The sequence below is a fragment of the Oryx dammah genome, unplaced genomic scaffold (genome assembly GCF_014754425.2).
Source record: "Oryx dammah isolate SB20612 unplaced genomic scaffold, SCBI_Odam_1.1 HiC_scaffold_20, whole genome shotgun sequence".
Taxonomy (NCBI): domain Eukaryota; kingdom Metazoa; phylum Chordata; class Mammalia; order Artiodactyla; family Bovidae; genus Oryx; species Oryx dammah.
In genome coordinates, this window is record NW_024070204.1 from 22,664,759 (window position 1) to 22,688,065 (window position 23,307).

Below are 23,307 nucleotides of genomic sequence, written 5' to 3' on the forward strand. Positions count from 1 at the left end.
AGTGATAAAATATTCTGTGGTATTTTTACAATTCAGCCTCCAGATAACATTATATATTAAAGGAACTCTAAAGATGTTTCACAAGAAAAACACTTAGGAAGGAATATGAGAATCTGGTCAAGGCACAAAAAAAAAGTTCATGTATATAAGGAAAAGAATGTAAGCACTATTCAAGCTACTCTTTCTTTAGAAAATAAAATTATTTAATTATCAATGTTTTTAAATTATAGTGTAATTTCTTTTAAATTATAGCATACTAAATAATATGGGTTTTATATATTTTTTATTTCCTGTACATTAATAGCAAATATTAGATAGGTTTTGAAGATTTGAAAAAAAATTCTAAGGTAACAGAACAGTTTTAATTTTCCTCATTATTAAAATGATATTGCATGGTTTCGCTTACACAAACCTTTTTATAGTCCCATATGACCATAGAAAAAGAGAACTTTCTGTGCTGTTCCTCCTTAAAAAGCCTCTAACACAGGCTCCACATACTTTTGTGTTTGTGTGAAGAAGCAGAAAATAAATATTTTAACTTTGAGGGCTACACACAATATCTGCACCATAGCCTTTCTCTTTTTCCTCTTAAAAAAATATCTAGCCTTAAAAACATATAAATTCTTTTTAGACCATGAGCTAAGAAGCCTTCTAGATTTAGCCCATCAGCATATATGTCAAAATATTTAACAGATGCCAAAAATGAAATTTAGAAAAAACTAAGTCAAGAAGGAAAGAGCCTGAGAAGTCCTATAACCATTAAAGAAAATAAGTCAATAGCCCACATTTCCCTATAATAAAACAATTGTACAGAAGAAATTTCTAAATGAACTCTAGATATTATTCATGAAAATATTAATACTGCATACACAAATTATTAATATATAAGGTAGCAGAAAAAGTGGTAATACTTTCTGCCTCATTTTATGTGACTGTCGTAACTTTGATGTCTAAGTATAATAGGAACAATAATTTTACTGAGTGATATCTTGTATGAAAATGAATGATTTTATTTCCAGTATGATCCAGAAATCTGCTGGGCGTAGACACTGAGGAAACCAGAGTTGAAAGAGACACGTGTACCCCAGTGTTCATCGCAGCACTGTTTATAATAGCCAGGACATGGAAGCAACCTAGATGTCCATCAGCAGATGAATGGATAAGAAAGCTGTGGTACATATACACAATGGAGTATTACTCAGCCATTAAAAAGAATACATTTGAATCAGTTCTAATGAGGTGGATGAAACTGGAGCCTATTATACAGAGTGAAATAAGCCAGAAAGAAAAACACCAATACAGTATGAAAGTGAGAGTGAAGACGCTCAGTCGTGTCCAACTCTTTGCAACCTCGTGGACTGCAGCCCACCAAGCTCCTCCATCCATGGGATTCTCCAGGCAAGAATACTGGAGTGGGTTGCCATTTCCCTATACTAATACATATACATGGAATTTAGAAAGATGGTAACAATAACCCTGTATGCAAGACAGCAAAAGAGACACAGATGTATAGAACAGTCTTTTAGACTCTGTGGGAGAGGGAAAGGGTGGGATGATTTGGGAGAATGGTACTGAAACATGTATAATATCATATAAGAAATGAATCACCAGTCCAGGTTCGATGCATGATACAGGATGCTTGGGGCTGGTGCACAGGGATGACCCAGAGGGATGGTATGGGGAGAGAGGTGGGAGGGGGGTTCAGGATAGGGAACACGTGTACACCAGAGGTGGATTCATGTTGATGTATGGCAAAACCAACACAATATTGTAAAGTAAATAAATAAATAAATTTAAATTAAAAAAAAAGAAAATGAATGATTTTATAAAAGTAGAAATTTTAAATGAAGAAAGAGCAAATGGAATTTGACAATATAAAGCTTTATATCATTACCAGTGTGGCCTATTTCCAAATCTTCAAGTTTAGTTCAAATAAGAAAAATAAGGTAATCCTTTGGTAACATACTGAAGGAAAAATAAACAATTCAACAGATGGATACATATATTTGACAATATTTCATACTCATTTATGATTTAAAAGCATAGCAAACTAGGATTAAAAGAAAATTCTTTAGTCCTATAAAAATATCTTTTAAAACAACCTTAAGAAACTTCACAATTGATGATAACATGTTGAGCACTGTGCTTTTGAATTGTGGTGTTGGGGAAGACTCTTGAGAGTGCCTTGGACTGCAAGGAGATCCAACCAGTCCTTCCTAAAGGAAATCGTTCCTGAATATTCATTGGAAGGACTGAGGCTTAAGCTGAAACTTTATTACTTTAGCCATCTCCTGTGAAGAGCTGACTCATGTGCAAAGACCCTGATACTGGGAAAGATTGAAGGCAGGAGAAGAAGGGGACGACAGAGGATGAGATGGTTGGATGGCATCACCAACTCAATGGACATGAGTTTGAGTAAACTCCGGGAGCTGGTGATGGACAGAGAAGCCTGGTGTGCCATCATCCATGGGGTCACAAAGAGTTGGAGACGACTGAGTGACTGAACTGAACTGTTGAGCACTTTTTAAAATTAAGAACAAAATATAGTCCCTCTCATATCATCTATTCAATATTCTATTGGAGTTTTTTTCAATGCAGAAAGACAAGTCAAAAAAAAGTTGTTCCTTTTTTTTTCTTTGATCCAACTCACACTCTCCCCATCAGAGAGTGCTACAAAAATTCCCTCTGCTTCATAGCAAGACTCTAATGTTCCCTGTGTGTGACTTTTACAATTTCTCTCTCTCTATCCCCTTTAAGATCCACTATGGTAAGAATTCTGAACCCACATCATTGGAACCATAAAGGTAAGTTCACCTAGAATCTCCATGAAACTAAAGTCAATAGGACTCTCCACGTATTTGACTTAGCTGCTGTTGACTCCTCTCCAAATATGTTCTTTGCCAGTCTTCTAAGACACTCCAAGCTCTTAGTTTTCCTCACAGTTCAAAGAATACTCTTTCTTGGTTGTATTTGTTATTTTCTGTTCTTTTGTCCCACATCTTCCTCCTTCTCACACACACATCTTAATGTGGGTTTGTTCTTGAAAGCAGCTTTATTTCACTTATGACTACACTTACTTTCTTGATGTCTTACAGTCCTATCTCCCATCTATATGCTGATGACTTTTTAGAGACCAGTTTAGAAATCTTTCCTGAACTCACATAATCACAAAATTCCATTTATTTTAACATATCCAAAGATGAACTCGAGGTTTTACTCTTAATGCCCTACCACTGCAAATAAAAGCAAGTCAATTTTCAGTTGCTCAGCCCAAAATGTTTTGAGTCATCTGTAACAATGCTCCCTAACATCTATGCATGAAACTACACCAATTTCTACTGTGCCAACTTTAAAGCCAGAAGTCAGACTGATATTTTAACAAATTATTTCATCCAATGTCAATCTTCTGCTAAAAATTCTGCAATATCATCCCATTTCAACTCATAGTCAAAGACAAAATACAGTATCTTATGTCTTTGCTTCCTATAGCTGCTGTAAAATCACAAACTTTAGTTACTTAAACCACCACAAATTTATCCTCTTACAATTCTGGAGGTCAGAAGTCTAAAGCAAGGTGTTGGCAGGGCTCTGCTCATTCTGGAGGCTCCAGATGAGACTCTGTTTCTTTGCCATCTCCAGCTGTTGGAGGGTCTATGCATTCCTTGGCCCCTGTTTTCTTCCACATTCAAAGCTTGTTACTGTAATCTCTGGTTCCATTGTGGCATCGCTTTCCTTTGATTTTAACCTTCTTGCCTTATTCCTACAGGGAACCATGGGACGACATGGGGATCACATAGGAAATCCAGGATATAATCTCTCCTATCTCAAAGCTTCAAATTTACTACAGCTATAAGTCTCTGTTTGCAATTTAAAATAACATATACACAAATTCTGAGACTCAGGATGTGGATATCTTTGGATGTCAGAGGATGAGTTGGCTGGATGGCATCACCAAAGCAATTGGCATGAACTTGGGCAAACTCTGTGAGATGGTGAGGGACAGGGAGGCATGACGTGCTGCAGTCCATGGGGTCATAAAGAGTTGGACATAAATGGGTGACTGAACAATAACAAGTCTTTGAGGGAATTATTCTGTCTACCACATTCTGTGATCTGTGCATACTGTTAAACTTTCTGCCTTCCCCTTCTGTTGTTATTGTTGTTATTGCCTCTTTTGCCCCAGGCACACATACCTCTTTGCCTTTCCTTGAATATTCATGGGGAATCTCTTGATTTAGAATGTTTGTAGTAACTATTTCATCTTGATGCAAAAAAAAAAAAAAAGAAAGAAAGAAAACTGTATTCCATTAATAGCTATTAGTTACCCCTTTCACTTCCTCCAAATCCTTTGCTTAAATATCACCTTTTTAGTGATGAAGTATTGACCAACATCACCTGCTCTGTTCCACCCCTCAATATTTATTACCTTGCTTTCTCTCTTTTCTTTTTTTTTAAAAATATTTTCTTTACTTGGCTACACTGGGTCTTTGCTGCAGCATGTGGGATCTCATAGTTGCAGCATGTGAACTCTGCAGTTCAGTTCAGTTCAGTCGCTCAGTCGTGTCCGACTCTTAGCGACCCCATAAACGCAGCACGCCAGGCCTCCCTGTCCATCACCAACTCCCAGAGTTCACTCAGACTCATGCCTATCGAGTCAGTGATGCCATCCAGCCATCTCATCCTCGGTCGTCCCCTTCTCCTCCTTTCCCCAATCCCTCCCAGCATCAAAGTCTTCCAGTGAGTCAACTGTTCACATGAGGTGGCCAAAGTACTGGAGCTTCAGCTTTAGCATCATTCCTTCCAAAGAAATCCCAGGGTTGATCTCCTTCAGAATGGACTGTTTGGATCTCTTTGCAGTCCAAGGGACTCTCAAGAGTCTTCTCCAACACCACAGTTCAAAAGCATCAGTTCTTCGGCGCTCAGCCTTCTTCAGAGTCCAACTCTCACAACCATACCTGACTACTGGAAAAACCATAGCCTTGACAAGACAGACCTTAGTCGGCAAAGTAATGTCTCTGCTTTTAAATATGCTATCTAGGTTGCTCATAACTTTTCTTCCAAGGAGTAAGCGTCTTTTAATTTCATGGCTGCAGTCACCATCTGCAGTGATTTTGGATCCCAAAAATTAAAGTCTGACACTGTTTCCGCTGTTTCCCTATCTATGCTGTGGAATATAGAATCTAGTTCCCTGACCAGGGATTGAACCCAGGTCCCCTGCATTGAGAGCATGGAGTCTTAGTCACTGGACCACCAGAGAAGTACCTCTCTCTTCTTTTCTGATAGCAACTTTTATCATGTAGCATATCATAAGACTACTATATTTATTATATTTATTTTTAATTTCCTGTATTTCCCACCAGAAAAAAAAAAAAAGTGAGCTTCATGACGCAGGATGTGTTGTCTTTTATTCAGAGATGTAACCTGGTAACCTAGAGTGTATCTAAAAATAATAAGTGCTCCACACCTATTATGGATTTCAGAATGAAACAACCAATAAGCAAGGAATAGATGACCTGAAGAAATGGTTGATAGAACACTTGAAAAACTTGTTGACACACACACAAAGTTCATTGTTATTTAGGAAAATGCCAAGTAAAACATCAGATTTTAAAAAAAGAAAAGTCTAAAAATAACAAAATTGAATCTTTAATTAGAATAAAAGAAACCATTGTATACTGACAGTGGGAGTATGCACTGGTTAAAATCGAGGAAACTAAAATGGCAATACTTGGAAAAATTGAAGCTAGGCACACAGTAAAGATCAGCAAATTTACTCCTAATTATATACTCTTTCAATGTACATAAGCAAGAGAGTGCGTGAACAGAAACATTCACAGAAGTACTGTGAGCAAGAACCAAACTCAGGTGAAGGGACAACACTGTATCTCCATTATTATAATAATGTAAAATTAATCCAAACACAGAGATCCTCTGCACAAAATATGATTTAATTTCATAACCCCATTTGGGCAAAAGACACAAAAGAATATGTGAGCAATGATTACCTTAAATTTCAGAAACATTTAAAACTCAGCATGTTCTTTATGACTGGCTCACACTATAAAGAAACACAAGGCATTATTAACCCCAAATGAATGTAATTGCCACTTTTATAAAGGAGAAATGATGTTGTTGCTAATAGACTGACACACAGAGGTTCTTAGGGACCACTAATTCTCCATTTCTTGACTGGGGTTGAGGTCATACAATTATTTGTTAAAGTTTATATGTATGTTTTATTCAAATTTCAGCATGTATTACATTGAAAATAAAAAAAGAATTAAGGGTCAATTAATAAAGAGAACTTACAGGTCAAAAAAAAACTAGTTTAACAGTAGAAAATTTGGTGAAGGACATAAACACTAATTTAAATAGAAAATGTTTTAAACACGTCAAGAAATGTTCACTCTCACTTAAAATGAGAAGTGTTTTAATTTACAAGATTGAAAAACTATTACAAATGTTGATAGTACAGAGATTTAAACAATTAAATAGTTACATAGATATGAATTTGAGCAAACTCAGGAGATAGTGAAGGACAGGGAAGCCTGGTGTGTTGCAGCCCATGGGGTCACAAAGAGCCGGACATGACTTAGCAACTGAACAATAAAAGTTGCTTACATACCTTGCTGTTGGCATGATAAATTCAAACAACATTAATGGAGAGCAATTTAGCAATACCTCTGAAAGTTTAAAGTTTCCAAACTTTGCTTTAACATTTCAAGTCTAGTCATATTCTTAAAGCTATACCAGCACTGTGTGAAATAACATATTGTTATATTACTTAATTATTTTTTAAAGAATAAAAGTCCTTCGGAAGGAAATGGTAACATAAATTACAATATATTCACTGGAAATAATACTATAAAGCTACTAAACGCTTTAAAAAATGAAGTGTATCTTTTGGCCCTGAAATGGAATATGTCAAGTTACATTTTTAAGTAAAAAACAAATCATGTTTTATAACATTGTATAAAGTACACCACCATTTATATAAAAACAGAACAGTAAATACTTTTAAAGTAGTTCTATAATATCTTTTGGAGTATATATGTAAACAAAACAAAACAAAACAAAACCCAGAACTGATCAATGCAGTTTCTGAGGAAGAGAACTATGGATCCTGGTGGGAGTCGTAGTGGTAGTTTTACGTGTGATATACACCCTATTTTGCCTTTTAAATTTTATGCAAAATGCATGCATTATCAATTCCACATATAAATTAAATAACAAACATATAACAACTACAGAAATAAATTGACTTTTCTATGAAGCAGTAGAAATATTCCTGTTACCAATGCAATTTTAGTTTTGTGCTGATATTATTCAGAAAAGAAAGTCAGGTAACCTATTCATCACTGCACTCCTGGAGCTCAGCTCTCAGGAATGCATACACTCAGTGCATGATTCACAACAGTATCCCTCTGCTCCTCTGATCTCAGGATAACCCAACATTTACAAACTAGATTTGGTGCTAAGCTGATGATGTTTTTGTACATAGTGGCAGAACTAGTATCAGGGAAAATTGAAGAATTCAATTTTCTTAGAGTTTTTGGGGGGTATTTGGGAGATACAACACTGAACTGAGGAGTTCACTGAGGGAATTTAAGCTAAACAGCAGTCAGAATAGGAGATGTTCCTTGAGATAAATGCTATAGTAGTACACATTCTTATAGCTTAATTTCCTATTGATAAAATAACTATAATCCTGGATTGAGATTTAATATCTTAACTTAAAATTCTAAATTTAATAACTTTACGTAATCTATAAATGCATAAAGTATAGCTTTAAAAGTGAGGTTAGTGAAAGAATTTTACCAGAGACAATCTGAAATTTGCATAAAGTGTTTTTGCTTCCTGTAGATTAGAGTTCTAGGGAGAAAACCAAAGATTTGTATATTATATCCCAGCAAAATCATTGTTCCCTTTTCTAAACTTAGTTCATCTACCTGCAAACGAATATGCTTTTCTTTAACTTCTATTTATAATTACCAGGAGCCCATGAAATGCAGTTACTCAATTAGCAACACAGTAATACAACCACCAACAATATTAATAATGATAATAAAATTCAGATTAAATCATATTCTTTGATAAAAATGAAAGTAGAATTTTCACTATATTGGATGCCCCTTGTGGCTCAGCTGGTAAAGAATTCGCCTGCAATGCGGGAGACTTGGGTCTGATCCCCGGGTTGGGAAAATCCCCTGGAAAGGGAAAGGCTACCCACTCCAGTATTCTGGCTTGGAGAATTCCATGGAACGTATAGTCCATGGGGTTGCAAAGAGTCAGACATAACTATATTCTGTAAATATATAAGAATTCATTTCAGAAAATTTATTGAAGTGTACTGTCCTTTTCTATTCAGGTTTTCATAAGAAGCAACTGAGAATTTGAATATTTGAACATATTCCAAGTATGAGACATTGATGAGCAAGCATAATAACATGCATCCCCTTTTTTCATTTTCTTTACTGAAAAGAACATTATTGTTTAGTACAAAGGGGACAAAAATTTAATTGACTATATAATTGTACATTGTCTCCAAGAAAGAAAATGAGAGGGCTTTGGTAGAAATTCATAATGCCATAATAATAATTTTCTAGCTTCATGGCCATTATACACTCACCTCTTACTGCTTAATTGTACTAAGAGGCTTTCTACAGAACAAATTTAAGTGAGATTTCAATACATTTTTCATTTACAGAGATTTCTCTCAAACTTTAGCCAAATGTCTGAGTCAATTTTCACACAGTCTTCATTAGAAGATTATTATATTTCTTAAAGTTCTGTATTTGAAAAATGATGGGTTAAATTGTAGATCTAAATTTTCTTAACTTTAATTTTTTTAAATAATAGCTAATGTTTTTAAAAGTTTATTTGGCACAGAGAAATTGAGTCATTTAAAAAAAAATTATTACACATCTATTATTATTATCAAAGTACTTCTATCTACTTCCAACTGTTACTAATATTTGTGAATTAATTGGTCTAAAAGCATAGAAATAATATTTTTATAAAAAAACTATAATTATCTATTATGTAAGACATACTCCAATAAAAATAAATTCAGGGGACACAGCATAGAGATGTAGATTTTAAAAGATGCTGGGTGACAAACTGAAGAAGCAGAAAAAAGAGACAAGAGAGCTTCTGTGTGGAGGGGATTATAAAATGGTAAGTCCAAGAGAGGGGTATATAAAAATAAGGCTGGTGGGAAACAAAAGATGGAAATATAGCTTCTCTGGGTTACTAAATCAAGGGTATAAAGATGAGTGGAAAGATAGACTTCCCACAAATCACTAGAGTACAGTAAGGGCAGTGAGCGTGGTAAATTATTGAGGTGATGTGGATGTACTGTTGTTTTGGGAGGGTTATACAGATATAGCATGTTATGTAAGTAAGTTCATGGAAGAGTTTAGTAATTGTATACTGTCACTACTACCAGTAAGAACTTTTAAGTAAAAGAATGATTGAAGTTGTTTTTTATATATGAGTATCCCATACTTAATTCCATTTATCTTTTTTTAAATTCAATATTTGGCATTGGATATTTTATTGGAAAGTGCTAATAAGAAGTCTATTCCCCCTTAGTTCAAATGGGAAAAAATAGAATGTTTACACATTAAACCCAAATTCAAAACCAATTTCTTAAAAATGTAAATAAAACATAGTAAAATCTCTATGTAAGAATAACATGCTATAACATTAATACATAAAATGCTTAAATCAGTGTTACCTGATCACTTATGAGTTAACATGAATTAGTATGGCTTCCCAAAAAAGCTTACAAAATTTTAGGTGCACATTCTATTTTACAGCCTCTCATCTTTAAACCACTTATGGGTGGTTTTGAACTTCTACCACGCATATCTGGAACATAGCTTAAGATCTTCCTGAATTTAACTACTTTGTTAAAATGTTATAGTGAGCTTTAAGGATGTGATCATAATTTTCCAATGTAACTTCTAGCTGAAATATTGAGAGATAATGACATTGGATGAATTCTGAAAATGAAAAACCAAAGGTGGTCTGCCTGGAAAACAGTATCAGGGTTTTGCAGGACATATCTTTATTTAAAAATACTTGAGGATTAGTAGAGTCTTTATAAATTCTAATTCAGGTTCATCTTTTTTTTATTGTGGTCTTTACCTATATTAAACTCCCTGGTGGCTCAGATGATAAAGTGTCTGCCTACAACGCAGGAGACCTGGGTTTGATCCCTGGGTTGGGAAAATCCCTTGGAGAAGAAAATGGCAACCCACTCCAGTACTCTTGCCTGGAAAATTCCATGGACAGAGGAGCCTGGTAGGTTACAGCCCATGGGGGTCACAGAGAGCCAGGCATGATTGAGCAAATTCCCCTTACCTATGTTAAGGAAATAATGTCTACGTGAAAGTGAAAGTGAAGTAGCTCAGTCATGTCCTACTCTTTGAGACCCCGTGGAGTGTAGCCTACCAGGCTCTTCCCTCCATGGGATTCCCAGGCAAGAATACTGGAGTGGGTTGCCATTTCCTTCTCCAGGGGATCTTCCCAACCCAGGGACATCTATATTCACCTCAAAAATCCAAATCTCATCAGGAAGGTTTTCATTAATCATTTAATCTAAAGGATTTTCTGTTGATGTCTATCAAGTCATTCTGATTTATTTTCTTCCAGGATATTTTCCAACTAAAATCACTCACTGTATTAATTTGTTTTGTGCTCAATCCTTTTATGGTGTTCATTACTAGGGTTCAGATAGAAAATAACTCTATCACAAGACCGTTCCTTCTCCCATCTCAGCACTAAAGCAAGCCTATATGTATGGAACAGCTAAATGTGTGTGTGTGTTATGTAGGTTCTCTTCATCATGCTTGTATTTAAAAAAAAGAAAAAAAAAAAGAAAAAGAAAAATCACCTGGGAACTTTTGGCCTCAACATCACAGTTTTTAAAATGTCAAAGTGAGTGCTTCTAACTCTCTAAACTCCGATATAAAGTTCTTCCACAAGTTCACCTGAGAACTTCTTCCTCCATAGGAAGATTGCAGTGGGGAGGTCAGCACAGTCTCTTCTACCTTAGTTCCAACTAGTCCTTCTCTGGTTGCAACTAGGTTTGATTTGATTGTACCCATATTATTAAGGACAAAACACATTCAATCTAATTTGGTGAATGCAGTTGGTACTTTCTGACTTTGTGAATGTTTAAAGTTGGGTGATTCTCTTATGAATAACACTTTTTTTTTTCCAGATTTTGGAAGACTTTTCTTCTAGAAATTTCCAGTAATAACTTAATTATAAACTGCTGCACATTAAAAGCCCCTTCCAAAGAAATAAACAGACAAATAAAAATAACTTGCCTCTCCAGGCTCGTCATTTAGTAGCATAGATTAGTGTAATGCAAATCTCAAATTAAGTCAGGATAACAAAAAGTTATGAGACTCTTTTCATCTCAGACAGAGCACAAATCCCAAAAGCCTCAGACAAAACAGCAAGTGCCAAATATTGCTGCGTTTCAGGCTTTTGGGGTCTGTGCGGTTTCTATGTAGGAGATGTAGGACACACACCAATATTTTATAATAACCTATAAGGGAAAAGAATCTGAAAAAGAATATATATGTGCACGTATATATATATTCACTTTGCTAAACACCTGAATCTAACACAACATTGTAAATCAACTATAGTTCAATAATAATAATAATAATAACAATAATAATAATCTATCACTGGGGAAAAAAAAAGAATCTATGTGTTAAATGTATTTTATATTTAGAGAATGATGACATCAATGAGACTATCAGATCTGAATCACTTGGAGGCCCCAAGAATCTCTTTCATGTGTCCAGATGGTGTGTTTTTACATTAAGTCAATAAGTTAAGACAGTTGCCCTAATTATTTATTAAAATTATTATGTTTTTACTTCCTAGAATGAATTATTTTATTGATACTATGCTGACTCAGAATCAGATTTATTGTTGCTCAATTATGTTATTAAGTTTTTAGTGTTTGAGAATCTTTCTCATTCTCTGCTTTTGATTAAAAATCTATTTTTAACATGTTTTTCTCAACTTCAGAATCATTATTATATACTGTGCAAAATTTGGACAGTATAGAATTAGTAGTTCACTTAGAACTGGGTGTTTATTACAGCTCAAAGTAAATTCAAGCATATCTAGCTTAATGTCATTATTTATTTGAATTTTTGGAAGCCTAGAAATTTGAAATTATTAAGAGCAACTGAAACAGGCAACGGAAATCTGTGATAAGCTATGTATAAAAAAAATTAAACTAATAAAAATAGTTGATAAACACAATGTTTCTCAAATCTTAAATTGGGGAATTTAAAAATGTTCATAGGAAGTTGAGATATGAAAGCAGCATAGAGCAAACTAGATATTTGAAGTTCAAGTTCTAAAACCCTTGTTTTGGAAGGTAAAGAAAGGTTAGCAGACACTATCTCATCTTAAAGGTCAATATTGTGATTATTTCACTGAAAAAGGAAAAAAAAAACTTATGAGAAATGTATTTTGGTTTAGAATACATTTGATTAAATTATTTAGAGGAAAATATTTTTTTGCTTATTGAGAGGTGAACAAAGAAATGCTTTGAGTTCATCATGGGTTTAGCTAGTTTCTTAATAAAAGCCATGGCAGTGGCAATTCCGCCACTGGCTTTCTTCTTCTTTTTCTGTCTTCCTTTATTTCTTCTTATTCTTTTTATTTTTTCTTAATAAATGGGCTTTTAAATGCTTATATACTTCATATTTATAATGTAATCATATAAAATTAAAAATATAATGTACATGTGTTGTTGTTTAGTTGCTAAGTTCTATCCAACTCTTGTGATTCCATGGACTGTAGCCCACCAGGGTCATCTGTACATAGTATTTCCCAGGCAAGAACACTAGAGTTGCCATTTCCTTCTGCAGGGGATCTTCCAGACCCAGGGATTGAACCTGCATCTCCTGCATTAGCAGGCAGATTCTCACTGAGGCACCAGGGTAGCCTATAATGTTGTACATTAATATAATATGTACATTATATATACATAGGAGAGTGAAAAATTTGGCTTAAAGCTCAACATTCAGAAAACGAAGATCATGGCATCTGGTCCCATCACTTCATGGGAAATAGATAGGGAAACAGTGGAAACAGTGTCAGACTTTATTTTTTGGGGCTCCAAGATCACTGCAGATGGTGACTGCAGCCATGAAATTAAAAGACGCTTACTCCTGGGAACAAAAGTTATGACCAACCTAGATAGCACACTCAAAAACAGAGACATTACTTTGACAATTAAGGTCTGTCTAGTCAAGGCTATGGTTTTCCCAGTGATCTTGTATGGATGTGAGATTTGGATTGTGAAGAAAGCTGAATGCGGAAGAATTGATGCTTTTGAACTGTGGTGTTGGAGAAGACTCTTGAGAGTCCCTTGGACTGCAAGGAGATCCAACCAGTCCATTCTAAAGGAGATTAGCCCTGGGTGTTCTTTGGAAGGAATGATGCTAAAGCTGAAACTCAATACTTTGGCCACCTCATGCGAAGAGTTGACTCATTGGAAAAGACTCTGATGCTGGGAGGGATTGGGGGCAGGAGAAGGGGACGACCGAGGATGAGATGGCTGGATGGCATCACCGACTCGATGGACGTGAGTGTGAGTGAACTCTGGGAGTTGTTGATGGACAGGGAGGCCTGGCATGCTGCAATTCATGGGGTTGCAAAGAGTCGGACAGGACTGAGCGACTGAACTGAACTGAACTGAACTGATGTATATATAATGTACATTATAGGCTACCCTGGTGGCTCAGTGGTAAATATATAAATATAAATATACATTTATACATAAGGCAAAACCACTGATATGATCATACAATAGATGAGAAAATGAAGGCCAGAAGAAGTTAACTGATTTAAGCACTGAGAGAGAAAAATAGTGGCAGTAGCAAGGATATATATGAGTGTTTAGACTGGCAGTTACATGTTTTTCCTAAGCTTTCTTCTGCTTTAACCCAATAAGGACAAGGGGTTCTTTCTCTTGCTTTAATTCTGTAAGCAGTAATGAGTTTTTTATCTAAGAAATTACTTGCCATCCATTTTTTTACAGGATCTATTGGCTGTTTTACAGGCTTCCCTTGTGACTCAGCTGGTAAAGAATTTCCCTGCAATTCAGGAGACCTGGGTTTGATCCCTGGAGAAGGGAAAGGCTTCCCACTCCAGTATTTTGACTGGAGAATTCCAGGGACTGCATAGTCCATGGGGTCTCAAAGAGTCAGACACTATTGAGCGACTTTCACTTTCTCATTTTCTCACATTTGCTGCTCAGTATTTAAAGGTTCCCCCTGTTTATGCATGTGCTTTTCAGTTTTGTCCTCAATTCCCCATTGTAAGTCTCTTCATTGGCTCTACTCAGAGCTCCCACTATGTTTGCAACAACAATGGAGTGTCTGTCATTGTCTTCCCATGTGTCTAGTATTTGGGACAATTATAACTTCTACTTCTAAACTAAACTATTCGTTGAATCACTTAGCATCAATATCACATATTTACTTTAAACAAAGTAAAAACTAGAACCAGAATTTCTGAAAGAATGAATATGTAATACATTTATTATAAGTAATGTTGGAAAGACTATCCAGGAAATTTCAAAAAAAACTTATATCTCATGAAAAGAATATATCTTAGCCCCTATTATATTCATTAAAATGCACATAATGTTCTATATTGCATGTTTTCTTTTTTGCATACACACATTGATATGTTTATCTCTAAAATAAGATCTTTATATAAGTAAGTAATGCAATATAAACATTCAATGATAATACACACATATACTATATATATTATATTATATAAGGTGATATAATATATATATATTATATATATATAAAGTATATATAATACACATATATACTATAGACAAGGGAAATTTAAAGATAGATATCTCACAGGTTGGGCTTCCCTCGTAGCTCAGTCATTAGAGAATCCACCTAAAATGCAGGAGACCTGGGTTCAATTTCTGGGTCGGGAAGATCCTCTGGAGAGGGAAATGGCCACCCACTCCAGTATTCTTCCCTGGAAAAGCCCATGGATGGGGGAGTCTGGCAGGCTACACTCTATGGGCTTGCAGGAATCAGACAGGACTGAGACCAAGCATACATACTTGTAGGTCACTACATGAATAAATGATAGAAATACAAAATGGACTTGAAATATAAGCTAAATAACAGATGCTCTGAATATCAGAAGTAAAGTCAGAGTTACAGCATCGAATATATTTATTTCTGTTGATCTGGTAGCTCAGAACACATAGAAGAAACTAGTGAGCACATTCTTTAACTTCCTTATGACTCTACTTATTAAAGAGTTTTCTGACTTGCTTTTATAGAGCAGACTATGGAAGCAGCACTTGAGTTGTTTATCAAAATGCATATGTATTTTAAGTATTTACCGGCTTTAATACCCCATAGGAATGTAAATTCTACATTAGTGTTTCCCACGAAAGAGCTAAGTGGTACCAGACCACCACTCTGAGAATTCAGTCCAATACAACTCAGGTTAATCCAATCAGCTAAATATTAAAATCTAAGAGTTAGAAAAGGAGATATGAAGTTCTTGATTTCAAGTTATTGATATTTTTTGGAGAGAGTACAAATGAAAGCACATAAAGTAGCTTGACTATCACAAGAGCACATAATGCAATAATAATCAATTTAGCAACATTTATTACTCATTAAGGACTAGATGAAGGAAAATCTATGCAAATAGCTGCTATGTCTAGGAAGAACCAAATGAAACCATTTATAATTTATACAGATCAAATTTCAGTTATTATATTTTCATGTGTTTGGTTTCATAAACTGAAAGTTGCCTATTGCAGCAACCATAAAATTTGCCTTCACCTTCTGATCTCAGGCATCTGATCCAATGACACCCGTGATAAGTCCACTACTGCTTGCTTTCTGGTAAAATTGCTTGGGTTGCCATTTCTGTTTTTCTCCTTGCAGTCAATATGACACTTAACCTTTAATGCCATCATTCTTATATTGCCAGAAATTTTAAAAGGATTGAAATAACTGGAACATGAAAAAACATACCAAAATGTTTAAAAATCAATGAATGTATATTTTCTCAAATTCTTTTTCTTAGAAGACAAAAACTTCAAGCATGATTTTAATTAGGTTGATGCAATAACTGCTGACACAATCATGGAGCTATCATAATTTTATAGTCTTCGCTTGAGCGATAAGAACATGTGATTATATCTATTTGCCTTTTGTGTGTTTAACTTTTTTTTCCTTATAACATAGCTTCATAAACTGTCCATAAAAATAATAACATTATTAAAAGAATTCTTTCTTTAAGAAATTACCTAATTTTGATTAGATTCAGATAGTGCCAAGAAAGAAAACTGAAATTAATACAACCCAGTGTATAAAAACACTCATCATTACTTTTGTCACATGTATCCTTCCATTCCTAACCACAGATCATTTTCTTCCCAAACTTTTATAACTGAACAGCATGAAATCTCCTCATATGATCATATCCTGATTAGAAAACTACTTTTTCCATTTGTTTCTCCCTTACATAAATGTACCTGTGGTAGGACTTTAGAAAAATAAGTAACATTAATATTTGGAATACATTTTCTTATAAGTAAGCATTTTTTTGGCCTTAGGTCATGTTTCTAATGACATTTGCTTTCTCATTCTGCAAAATATCAAAGAACTTCTAAATACATCTTTTCTTCCTCACTAAAGTCAACAGCAATGAGACTATATGTGTAATATTCATGCCTTGTCAATTTAAGTGACGAGACTGACATATAGTTTTCTTCCAATCATTGATTTTTAAATACAAATTTTGAAATTGCAATTTTGTTACCTCTAATTCACGAGGTAGTAGGCAGAATTAATTCTAGTAAGCGAACTCCTATATTTATCATTCCATATTCATTACATAGTTTTAAAATTATAATTTGTATTCCATAATCAAATATTGCTTTAGGAATGTTTAAAGAATAAAATTTGTAAGAATGGTAATTTTTATAAAGTTCAAGTATTCCTTATGATATATATATATAATATATATAAGAATGTAAATATTTGCAATTTCAATACAGACTTACCTTGCCGACATATTGGTAATCAGATCCTGTATATTCCTCCAGTAAGAAAAATTGATTCCACATCCAACCACGCTTTTGACGATGAAGTATTTTGCCATCACTCCTTGGTACACGTGCACCTAAAATTCTTTTCTGAGGCACAGGAGTCCTTCTGAACATTATCTCTGGAGAACAGAAATGTGGCAGGCATACCCAGAGTAGAAATAGTAGCAAAAATTGATATATTGTCATAGTTCACTTCTTGACAATTTCCAACGTGGATGAAGAAAAAGCAGTCTTATTTTATTCGGTCGAATTTTACTATATTTCAACTGGTTTCCAACATTTCATCAATGTTTTGGACATGTTTCCAAAAGCTTCAAACAAACAAACAAATAAAAAAAAGTCAGTTAACAACATTATGAATGTTACCTGTCACTTTAAATTTGTGACAAAGATTAATTAATGATAGCAACCAAAATATTTACCTTCCCTCTCTTACATAGAGTAATTGCTAGTTTTGGAGACATGACTTGTCTAGTAAGATGTCTATAAGAATAGATGATTGCAAATAATTTCAAACAAATTCCAAAGAAAGGACATATTAAGCCTTATTATTAATTTTTCCTTTTGGAACTTTACTAGTTTTTAGGAATTATAACCCTTGTATAGAGTGGAGATGTCGTTAATTTTACATGTCAACTTTCCCAGAGTAATTTAACATAAATTAAAATTTTGAAAACAAAATAGTGATTTTAATAACTACAGGAAATAGGCACTTATCATACAATGCAATGATATTTAAATAATTTTTTTTAAACAGGAGCACAATTTCTTCAATTTTCATCCACCTCAAAGACAAAAGTAAAGCCAAAATAAAAAAAATCTGAGTGTCTTCAGCTGAAGACTTTTCTTCTCTCCTCTCTTAGGTAGATCTGTGAAACAAATAGAGCTTCCTAGAGCAGACAATAAAAATCACAATTACAGTAAATCAACATGTGACATAATTTACACTACTGTGTATAAGGATTTAATCATGCTGAAAGTTCCAGCTTTGATACATTTGCACAATGTATCACCACAGACTTGCCCCTATGCTAATCTGAAATTCCATGATGCCCCAGCCTTCTCACTGCTCTCCACTGCAATTATTTTTTCTCAGCAGTGTATCTCCGGTAAATCCTGTGTGTGTGTGTGTGTGTGTGTGTGTGTTACTTATTCAGTCATGTCTGACTGTGTGTGAACGAATGGACTGTAGCCCACCAGGCTCCTCTGTCCATGTTATTCTCCAGGCAAGAATACTGGAGTGGACTGCCATTCCTTTAACCAAGGGATCTTCTCAACCCAGGGATCGAACCCAAGTCTCCTGCATTTCAGGCAGATTCTTTACCGTTTGTTTTACCATTTGAGCTACCCAAGAAGTCCTTCAGGTAATCCCACTACAATGTAAATCAGATCGTGTAACTTTGCACAAAACACTCTGATGGCTTTGCACCTTGTTTTGATTAAAACCCAGCATCTCACAAAGACCTACAATTGAGTACTCCTTTTCATAACTGCTGGTCTCCTCTCTGACCTCATGCTATACTTCAGTCCCTCAGGTCACTACTCAAAATTGACTCTTTTCCAGCCAAAGTGTCCCTCTTGCTTCAGCCTGCAATATATCTCATATACCCCTCTCTTCAACCAGGACCTCTTTACTTTTTCTCTCCAACTGGAATGTTTTTCCATGTAGTTATCCACATAGGTAGAGTCCCTGCTTCCTTTGGATCTTTCTTGAAACCTCCCCTAATATTTTCTAGATCTCAATATACATGTGTTTTATTTATTATTTATTGTGCACATATTCTGCCTGACATCATCCCATGTAAAAAAGGAACTTTCCTCTTCTCTTTGCTATTGTTTTCACAGTACCTAGAACAGAATCTTGTATATGGTAGATGTTCATTAAACAATCTGATTGAATGAATGCATGAATTATAAATTGTTTCAAACATCTCAGCATCATTAACTCCTCTATAAAGTTAAGCCCAAATATTTATGTATGAAAATAATATTTTCAAATCATAATTACTTTTATTCTTTGTTTATATTATTCTTAGGCTATTTTTATTTAAAATTTCCTATTTTCTTTTTATTTTCAGTTAGGTATGCATTTTATTTCAGGATATGATAAAATACAACAAAAAGTGGTTGGGAGACCAAAAATGTTATAAAAAGTGGTTGGAGGACCAAGAGGATTGAGTTTCATTTCTTTAATATGACAATGTATTCTAAAGTGCTCCAGCATTTACATGTATGGTTTCATTCACAAAGATTTTTAAGCAATATATTTACTTATTTGTGTGTTTGTTTTACTATTCAGATGATTTAAAGGTTAATGTAAATATGCTTCAGAAGTAAGATTAATGATGAAGCAGTATTTCTCCAGAGTGTATTAAATGACTGTGGAACTCTCTACAGCACATGAAGCATTCAACATGACAGATATAACCTGTATTAAAATCTGTCACGTAATGCTATATTTGGGAGAAAAGAAATTATCTGATGCATAAAATGGTTTTATATCACAAAGTACTGACTTTACAGAAACTCAGATTGATTGGATTCTAAGTAATAGGAACATTTACCAAAATGATATTTGACCTTTTAAATGCATCAGAACACTCTAGACAGTATTCTCCAGAAATTTGTACTGTTCCTAAGAGTTAGAGGAGAGTTTGTATAATTGAGGCTTTCTTTTATCTTCTATGAAAGCTTTAAAACTTATTGAAGCAAGATTCTCATTTCAACTCTTTTTTTTAAATTTAAAACTATTTGCTAGCACTTGCTATATTGATTATTTTCAATACAATATAACTTTACTTATTGGTTTAGAAGCTTAATTATCAATATTTTTAGGAAGGAGGATGAGGACATTGCATTTTTAAAAGTTGTTAGTAAACAATTGGAGATATATATATATATATACATATATATACCATTTTTGTTTTGGGGGCTTCCCTTGTGGCTCAGAGGTTAAAGTGTCTGCCTGCAATGTGGGAGACCTGGGTTCGATTCCTGGGTCGGGAAGATCCCCTGGAGAAGGAAATGGCAACCCATTCTGGTATTCTTGCCTGGAGAATCTCATGGACGGAGGAGCCTGGTGGACTGCAGTCCACGGGGTCGCAAAGAGTCGGACACGACTGAGCGACTTCACTTATTATTTTAGTTTCTATTATTTCATAAAATATTTTCTGAAAAATATATAGTTAAATGAATTTTAATACTGATTTAAGATGTGTGAGAGTTGGACTGTGAAGAAAGCTGAGCACTGAAGAGTTCATGCTTTTGAACTGTGGTGTTGGAGAAGACTCTTGAGAGTCCCTTGGACTGCAAGGAGATTCATCCAGTCCATTCTGAAGGAGATCAGGCCTGGGTGTTCTTTGGAAGGAATGATGCTAAAGCTGAAACTCCAGTACTTTGGCCACCTCATGAGAAGAGTTGACTCATTGGAAAAGACTCTGATGCTGGGAGGGATTGAGGGCAGGAGGAGAAGGGGACAACAGAGGATGAGATAGCTGAATGGCATCACTGACTTGATGGACATTGAGTTTGAGTGAACTCCGGGAGTTAATGATGGACAGGGAGGCCTGGCATGCTGCAATTCATGGGGTAGCAAAGAGTCGGACACAACTGAGTGACTGAAGTGAACTGAAAATAAATAAAATATATTTAAATATATTTTCCATAAATGTATTTGATAAAACCATCTCAAGCAATGACAAGCTTAAATAAAAATACATTTAACCATGACTAATTAGATATATGAATTTATTTCATTAATAGATTGTGCTTTTGGTCTCATCTAAAAATTTTTGCATAACTTTAAGGTCAAAACATTTTCTCTTGTATTTTCTTTTAGAAGTTTTATAGTTTAAGTTCTTAGCATGTATGGTCCAGTTTGAATCAAACTTTGTATATGGCTCAAGATATGGACTGCAGTTTGATGTTTTGCTTATGAATATCCAATTTTTCTAGCACCATTTGCTGAAAAGTGCATCCTTTCTCCACTGAATTGCTTTTGTCACTTTGTCAAAAATCAGTTGTATATCTATGTGTGTTTATATATTTTTGGACTCATATATATTTGCTTGTTTGTTCGTCTTTATACCCATAGAGCACTGTCTTAATCACTATAATTAGTAAGTCTGGAAATCAAATAATCTTAGTCCTCCAACTTTAGTTTTTTAATTTTCTTTTTTTTGGATATTATAGAACTTCTTGCATTTTCCATTAAATTTTATAGTTACCTTGCATTTTATATATAAAAATCTGTGGGGATATTAATGGAGATTGCATTGAATCTATAGATAAATTTGAGAAAAATGAACATCATAACGACATTGACTCTCCTGAACTATGAACACTATATGTATCTCTCAGCCATGTTTTGCAGATTTCAGTACATAAGCTTTGTCCACCTTTGTCAAATATAACCCGAGTATTTTCATTTTTTTCATGCTATCACTTTATCACATTTTTGTTTTTAACCACTTTTTTTAGGTGAGATTGAAATACAAAGAGCTGAAATATTCATTGTATACAACTTGATGAGTTTGGACATTGTTAAGCAGAAATACAGACACATCCTAGTCTGGCATGAGTATATGATAACAGATTGTAAATCATCTGATTATAGACTTGTATCCAGATATATAAAGAGTTCTCAAAATCAACCATCAAAAAACACAAAACCCAATAAAAATTGGAAGAAGATTTGAATTGACACTTCATCTAAGAAGACAGAGGGCAAAAAATATATGAAAAGATATTCAACATCATTCATCATTTGAGAAATGTAAACTAAAATGACTGATGACAAGCATATGTCAGTGAGGATGTGGAGGAATGAGAACTCTTTTACACCTTTGATGGGATTGTCAAATAAGATAAACTCTTTGAAACAGTGTAGTAAGTTGAAAAATGGCCCCTCAAAGATGTTTATATCCTGAATTCTAAAATATGGATCTATATATATGCTACTTTACAGGGTAAGGAAATTTTAGAGATATGATTCACTGAAAATATTGGGGATCTAGGAAATTATCCTGGATCATTTAGACAAAATCAGTGGTGGCTCAGACAGTAAAGAAACTGCCTGTAATGCAGGAGACTTGGGTTCAGTCCCTGGGTTGGGAAGATCCCCTGGAGAAGGGAATGGCAGCCCACTCCAGTATTCTCGCCTGGGAAATCCCATGGGCAGAGGAGCTTGTTGGGGCTACAGTTCACGGGGTCACAAAGAGTCACTTTGTGACACGACTGAGTGACTAGCACTTTCATTTTCTTTCAATATGATCACAGGTGTTTCCTAGGTGGTGCAGTGCTAAAGAATCTGCCTGCCAATTCAGGAGATTTAAGGGACACAGTTTCAATCCCTAGGTCAGGAAGATACACTGCAGTAGGAAATGACAACCTGCTCCATTATTCTTGCCTGGAAACATTCCATAGACAGAGGAGCCTGACGGGCTACAGTTCATGCGGTTGCGAGAGTTGAACACGACTGTGGACATGACTAAGCAACTGAACACACACATACAAGGTAATCAAGGCAGGAGGATCAGTCAGTAAAAGAGATGATCACAGATGCTGGAGGTTAGAGTGTCCCAAGTAAGAGTGCAGTAGCTAAGGATTACAGGCCACCCTGGAAGGTTAAGAAGCCAAACAATGGATACTCCCCTGGAGCATCATCTTCCCCTTCACCCAGTCAGAAATCTTGATTTTAGACTTTTGACCTCTTGCTGTTCAGCTGCTAAGTTTTGTCCAGCTCCTTTGTGACCCTGTGAACTGTAGCCCGCCAATCCCCTCTATCCATGGAATTCTCCAGGCAAGAATAATGGAGTGGGTTGCCATTTCCTTCTCCAGGGGATCTCTCCTATCCAGGGATCAAGTGCATGTCTTCTGCATTGGCAGGCAGATTCTTTACTACTGAGCCACTGGGAAGCCCTTTTGACCTCTAGAGATCTAATAGATAAATCTGTAATATTTTAAGTCATTCAGTTTGTGAGTTGTTACAGTACCAGTAAGACAAGCAGATTTAGACATTTATGCAAGTGGAATAAAGGATATTCATCTAAAATGTGCATAGGGAAAGGCTAGAGAAAAGTCAATGTCACAGGTGAATAGATGAACAAATTGTATTATATGCACACAATGGAATGTTACTAAGCGATTAAAAA

The 23,307-nt window shown here is 34.9% G+C and overlaps 1 protein-coding gene across 1 annotated transcript in view; it reads right to left on the reverse strand.

Moving 5' to 3' along the window:
- Window positions 1–17,463, reverse strand: part of LOC120879479 (cadherin-10) — a 112,408-nt gene extending 94,945 nt beyond the window's left edge. The window contains exon 1 of the mRNA XM_040262496.1: window positions 17,111–17,463. Within this exon, the coding sequence (XP_040118430.1) occupies window positions 17,111–17,341 (231 nt within the window). The 5' untranslated portion in view covers window positions 17,342–17,463. The remainder of the gene's footprint in view (window positions 1–17,110) is intronic.
- Window positions 17,464–23,307: the final 5,844 nt, after the last annotated feature.